Source organism: Euphorbia lathyris, chromosome 7 (genome assembly GCF_963576675.1).
Source record: "Euphorbia lathyris chromosome 7, ddEupLath1.1, whole genome shotgun sequence".
In the NCBI taxonomy this organism is placed as follows: domain Eukaryota; kingdom Viridiplantae; phylum Streptophyta; class Magnoliopsida; order Malpighiales; family Euphorbiaceae; genus Euphorbia; species Euphorbia lathyris.
In genome coordinates this window covers 65,170,742-65,177,498 of record NC_088916.1, presented here as the reverse complement: position 1 = coordinate 65,177,498, position 6,757 = coordinate 65,170,742, and the positions used below count along the sequence as shown (strand labels likewise).

Genomic DNA, 6,757 nt, shown 5'->3' with positions numbered 1-6,757 from the left:
ACTAGAGGATAGACGTTGGATGGAACTACTTAAGCGAGTCATTGTGGTGTTTGTTCCACGTTCACCACACGAATTTGATGTGGTTGAATTCTGAAAGTCAACTTGGAAACCTGCAATTGTACAAAGGCAAGGTTGAATGGGGGGGGGGGGGGGGAGAGGGGCGTTTTGTCCGGCTGATCCATTTTGATGCCTAAGGCAATTTGAGGTAAGACTTGAAGCTGAACAAAATACTAAATCAAAGCTAAGATGTAAGATTAATGTGATGAAGTCTCATACATTGGGTTGTGCTTACTCTGCGTATACTGTGGTTCAAACTGTAAGAGGCGATTATAAGTTTAGGAGCGGAGTGTGCTACCTGTCACCCACTGAAAGGTGAACTTGCTTTCTGATATTTGGGCTTAATATCCCTCAAGCCATCTAGGCCCATGATTCACGGGATCAGATATGATTACCGTAACCGATGGATCTTTGATTAGGTCTTTTGAGGCTACTCAAGTCGGGGTCCTCAATATGGAATCGTTTTTTGCCAATTTTATTATGGTAGCAGCACGTAATTTTTTCCCTCGAATATTGGTTTGGGTTTTGTAAATGTCATGTAGCGAGTTTATAGTGACCTGATATTAGATGTAATTTATGTTTGCAAGATCAGCTGTGACAATTAAATAATAATCAAACGAGTTTTTTTTTTAATTTTTTATAATATAATATTGGTCATTTTTAAAATAAAGTAAAACTTTTATAAATTAATACTCGATAAATTAATAACCTCTTTAAAATAATAATTTTTTCTGATTTCGATTTAGACCAGTTTAATAAATTAATATTCGATAAATTATATTTTTATAAATTAATAAAATTTTATTGTTCAAATATTATTAATTTATTGAGATTTTACCGTACGTTGAACTTCCTATGCAATGGTGAGATAAATTTCACCCTTTATCATTTTTTTTAATGGAGGTGAATCCTGATTGTGAAAAGGAAAACAAAATGGAGGTTAATCCTTACCATCCAAGAGTTCACCTGAATATCAACCGCTCTCCGACTCCTAAAATTTTGACTGGCTCTCCGATTTCGCATTCTCTGTGAAATTATGAGATGAAATTTTCCTACTGGAGAAATGGCGGTGGAATGGAGTCAGCTTCCACCAGAACTCGTTGAAACCATTTCCAAAAGCCTAAAAAACTACATCGATTACCTCAATTGCAGAGCCACATGTCGCAACTGGAGATCCTCTATCCCTCAAACCCCTTCTCATCTTCCTCCTCAGCTCCCATGGCTTATGGTCCCTCAATCCCAACACAACAGCTCTCGCCGTGCCTTTTTCAATCTATCCACCAACAAATTTCACTTCCTAAACCTCCCGGAGGCCTCCCACAGCAATCGCCACTGCGGCTCCTCTCACGGCTGGCTCACAATCCTCGATGAGACCCCGACGGTTCTTCTCCTGAACCCTATTTCGCGAGCGAATCTGTATTTGCCTTCGTTATCGACCTTCCCTAACGTTATTAGCTTCAATTACTCCGACATCGGCAGGGAATACGCCCTTCGAAACGCTTTAGGTGATCGTTTTACTTTTAGCCTAAGGCAAATGCGTGATTCTTTCATCAAGAAACTCGTTCTATCTTCCAGTCCTTTAAGAGATAGCAATTTCATGGCCGTGGCGATTCTTAATCCAACAGGCGATCTGGCTTATTGTAAAAATGGAGATCAATATTGGAGCATTATCGAAAGCACACGATCGTTTTGCGAAGATGTTATATATATGAACGGATCGTTTTTTGCGGTGAATAAGGTAGGCCAAATTGCAGTTTGCGATGTTAGTTGTGATATAGCTAAGGTTTCGTTTATTGAAACGCCCAAACAAATTGGCGGTGATATGCAGTATTTGGTTAATTCTGGAGATGATTTATTATTAGTCACAAAGTATTTGGATGATTATTTTGAATCTGAGCTTCCAGATTTACACCCAAATCTAATCTATAGAACAACCAGATTCGAAGTTTTTAGACTGGATTGTGAGGAAATACAGTGGGTTAGGGTAAGAAGCTTGGGAGATAAGACGTTGTTCATTGGTGAAAATGCTTCATTAGCGTTGTCATCTATGGATTTCCCTGGTTGTGTGGGAAATTGCATATATTTTACTGATGATTACTCGGTTGCTAATTACAATGGCCATTTTGGTGAATATGATTTGGGCATTTTCAAGTTATGGGATGAAAGCTTTGAACCTTTCCCTTGTTATCTTCAGGCTTCTCATTCTCGGCTACAATGGCCGCCTCCTCTTTGGGTTTCTCCCAATCCATGTTGATTTCAGGTCTTTGGTATGTAAATCTATCTCTCTTTCATCATTTGTATATATGTGTATGCAGTATTATCACCAAATGCTTTAGCAGCTTGTTGCATAAACTTGTTTTCTTTTACCCATTTTTGGACTGTAAATGTTTGTGTTAATGTAATAGTCTGGTCCAATACCATAGATATTGTCCGGTTTGCTAGTTTGTGACATAAATGTTGATGATACTGATTTCCAAGACTTTTTTTTGTGTTAGAATACTGTATTCATTCTAAGATTCCTTGTTTTATGCATATTGAATTGTTCTATTATTAAATTGGATTCCTGCAAATTCTTGAATGGTTTGAGGTTGAACGATAACTACACATTTCTAGAAAATCTTGAAAAATATGAGATATGAACATTTTCATGTGGACATTGTTGACGCTAATTTGTGATGCTGAATGTTGTTTCTGTGATGTGAGTGCCTAGTTTAAAACAGAGACTGAATGCAAGGATAGTCTATCTATGGGGGCATTATTTTCTGCAGGGGTATCATTTTCATCTGATTATATGCAATGGTGAATAGCAAAACTGTCCATGATCTTCAGAAGTCCCAAGTTTAAATTTGGGGATATGTTGTAGATCTTTTGTATTGAATTAGGGAGTTAGGCATCCAACTTTTCAAAATATTTCATTTAGATTGTTCAAATGTTTTGCATAAACTTTGGAATTAGAAAATTCGGTGCTAATGGATTTGTTCTTAGGGCTTTGTTCTAACTGTTATTGTGTACTACCTATTGTTGTTTGGTTCAACTTTGGTTCAACTGTTATTGTGTACTATCTATCGTAAGTCTCGAAATTATCACGAAAAAACAAAATTAAGTATGTGTATTCCACCATTCCAACTTAGGAGTGATTCGACCATATTTAGTAGTGCTCCTTTCCTTGTAAATATGCGATACCATGAAGTTCATATACTTTAAGATAAATATTGATTCTAATCAGGTTTGATAGATTAGGGAAACATTAGAGGAACCTTCCTTGAAAAGATAAATCACGAAAGTGGACACTTTCAAGTCACAAATTTCTCCAATCTCTGTCATAAGTTGCTTTAATAGAAAAAATGGCAGCATTGTGCTCAGGGAGATGCGCGGGCAAAGAATTTAATGGGAAAGCAAAAGCACCTACTGAATAACCTCTGAATTTCTAAAAATTCAATTATACCATGTTGATCTAGGAGAACTCATTACTGATGCATCAATATTTCCACCACCCATTCAGAGGAGTCTGCCAACAAACATGAATGATTTGAGGCGCTCTGAACGGTCTTGTTGTAATACCTGTAATGCCCAAAATACGAAAAATGCTCATCTCCATTGGTGAATTCCACATATTACCCAGTTGAATATAATCCGCTTCTTCAATCAAATACTAAAGCCTGCCAAGAGAAGTGAAAATGTGTGGTGCTTCATCTTCAAACAAGCAATGCTTGTGCACAAACTAAATAACCAGATTGCACTCACTACAATAGTGTGCCATAAGGCCGAAATTTGGCTACTGAACCGCTGTGAAGGGGCGCCAATAATGAGGTCTTGCGACAAACCATTACAATTGATCCGTCTACCAAAAAGAGAAGCTATGTTTTGCCGAATTTGAGTCGTGAAAGGACCACTCACCATAATATGGTCTAAAGATTCATACGCATTAGAGCACAAAGAGCATAGGGAAACAATTGGAATGTCTCGCATACGCAACAATTCATGAGTTGGTAGAAAGCCCAAAAAAGCCCGCTAAGCCAGAAATGAATGAGATGGAGAAATAGAAATTGCCCAAATATAAGGGCACCAAGGAAGAAATGTGTTTGTTGAACTCAACCAAGGATAAAACGACTTAACCTTTGTAAAAAAAAATGTTTTTCTTCAAAAAAAAAAAAAAACCTTTAAAAATGTCATTGATAGCAGGCTGCGACATATAGAAAGCATTTGACTATGAACCGCAACAGTTCTATCACGGACTGAATCAGGAGATCATGTCAATTATCATACTTCAAAAACTCATGAACTTTATCACATAAAATACACTCGTCACTCAACAAAGCTAATTCTTTGTAGGCGGAATAACTCATTGATCAGCCCAAAAAATGAGCTTCAAGTAACGACTGATCCACTAAAAGCAATATCACATAAACTTGTTTGAACTCTCTTAATGGAGGACCGAACAAAAAAATTGAAAACCATGATTCTATGGTTTGAAAGAAATAGAATTTTCAGCAATTAAATCACAGGAAATATTCCTGAGAATGCTTTATTCAGCAATGACAAGTCATCGATAACAATCCATATTTTCCGCATTTAATTTACTTTTTTTACAACCGAATGATCAATTGATTACATTTTATACATTTGAACTTCTCAAAATTTTGAGGAGAGAAATGATATACTAAACCTATTTTCTTTAATTTTGAAAGATCAATATATCATGTTGTGGAGAAAAAAACCAGTTTTCATGATAACTTTTTTTTCATAAAAGTTGGTTCCTGATTTAGTTATTAAAAATACTTTTTAGTATATTAATTTATTTTGTATCCATTTCATATCTTAAATATTTTTTACTTTAACCAATAAAATGAAAACAAACTAATTAAATACAACAAAATTTAAAATAAATTTTAATTTTTATACATTTAAAGGAGTATTAAATTGAGTAAAACTCTCTTCAAAAAAGAAAAAGGAGTAAAACTAGAACGGACAGTTATACCTATATTACTAACAAAGTTCTTGGAAACTGCTCAACAAACAAACAAGCCAAAACGACAAGGAAATTTCCATTTTGCGCCATTTTGTACATGCTAAGTTTCGATCTGATAAGGCGGGACCTATGCTATACATCGAGTGGAGTAAGAGGAAACAGGGTTATCTACCGTGGTCCCACAGTAAACTCTTGGATGATCGCTTTCCATTCCATAATCCATAACCATCGGACGGTCCTCCAACTCCTCATCATGCTCATACACAAACTCTGGTATTGCAATCTCATTCCTTCTAACGTGGTCCCACAGAAACTCCAGCCGGTTCACATACTTTAGCTTCCCGTATAACCTGTTTCACGTCAACAAAACCAGCAATTAGCCCCAGATTTTCAGGTTAAAGCCGCTGATTACGCCCCGAATATTCGGTTCAGATTCGGCCACTTTTCACAAGTTCATCATCAATAAATTGTCAAGTTGCTAAAAAGTGAGCCAGAGTAAAGAGAAAAAGAGAAGGCTCACCCTCCACTGAACAGAAGACGGCCAAAAATGGCGAGGAAGAGTCTCGATTGTAGACCAGGGTGAAGAAAATATACAGCCTCGAGATTATTCTTCACGTTGATCGGAATTGCCTCGTAGATTGATCGTAACGATGAGATTCCTGGAAAATTCTCGCTCCTCTGAACATCTGTATGAACATACACAATCGAGAAAGGTCCTCCTTCCAATTTAGGGAAAAACTTCTCCTTCAAATACTTGTTCAATACCTCACAGCTAATCTCCCGAGCTGATAAACAATTCCACACAACAAAAACCTCAAAAACAAATCCAAATCTAACAATTTAGATAGATGAATTCGAAAAACGCAATTACATGAAAATTAATCTCCTAATTTAGATAGGTAACTACGTACCAGGGAAATTCCTGGCGATGATTTGAAAAACTTTGCGGCCACGCTTATCTCGGCCTTGGATCTTGAAGAGATCGAGTTTCTGAATGAGATTTTGTTGATCGGAGTGAGAAAGGTCAGGAGGAGAAGAGCTCATAGCTGATAATCTCGGCGAATTTGAATTCAAAAAGGAGGGAAATTATTGTGTGACAAAGAAAGGGAGATTAAAATTGCGGAGAGAAAGAAGAATGGAGGGTTTATATAGGGGGGGAGGCAAGAGAGGGACATAATGGTAAAAGCAGGTGTGGATGAGGAAAGGGTATATGCTAAAGCATCTTCCGTTTTGGATTGGGGTGAACCGAGTGAGTTCTGATCTAACTCAGTGAGCAGTTATTGATATGGATATGATATGGACACTGTTTGGTCTTATATGTGATATTTAGGTGGGCCACTTTAATTCATTTAATGTTTTTAGATTTTAACAAAAATTACTTTGGTATCTTGCTGGCTGTGGCGGAGCAAGTTTAGAAGGTTGGTGTTAGGGATGTAATTTGGGTGGATTTCATGTTCTCGTGGGTGACCCGTCCCGACGGGGATAAGAAATCCTCGATAAGAATTTCATAGGATAAAAATGTGAGTAATTTTGTCTTCCATGACATAAATAGAGAAAAATAACCCATCCCTAACTCGTTAATCTCTGATGGGAATCCCTGATAATTTTCCGTGATAATTGAATTTATAATTTATAAGCTTTATAAACTAAATGGGTTTATATTTCCATGACAGAAATAGAGAAAAATAACCCATCCCTAACTCGTTAATCTCTGATGGGAATCCCTGATAA

General features: G+C 36.8%; 2 protein-coding genes across 2 annotated transcripts; one reads left to right on the top strand and one right to left on the bottom strand.

Annotated features, from left to right (window-relative positions):
- The first annotated feature begins 990 nt into the window (after window positions 1-990).
- LOC136201361 (F-box protein SKIP23-like) lies at window positions 991-2,536 on the top strand. The gene has a single exon (XM_065992017.1). The coding sequence runs from the start codon at window positions 1,121-1,123 to the stop codon at window positions 2,309-2,311; it is 1,191 nt and encodes a 396-aa protein (XP_065848089.1). The 5' UTR covers window positions 991-1,120; the 3' UTR covers window positions 2,312-2,536.
- Window positions 2,537-4,933: 2,397 nt separating this feature from the next.
- On the bottom strand, window positions 4,934-6,152 carry LOC136234712 (uncharacterized). The gene is made up of 3 exons (XM_066024186.1): window positions 5,938-6,152; window positions 5,547-5,811; window positions 4,934-5,376 (listed from the first exon to the last, which is right to left on the bottom strand). The coding sequence occupies exons 1-3, from the start codon at window positions 6,068-6,070 to the stop codon at window positions 5,154-5,156; spliced, it is 621 nt and encodes a 206-aa protein (XP_065880258.1). The 5' UTR covers window positions 6,071-6,152; the 3' UTR covers window positions 4,934-5,153.
- Window positions 6,153-6,757: the final 605 nt, after the last annotated feature.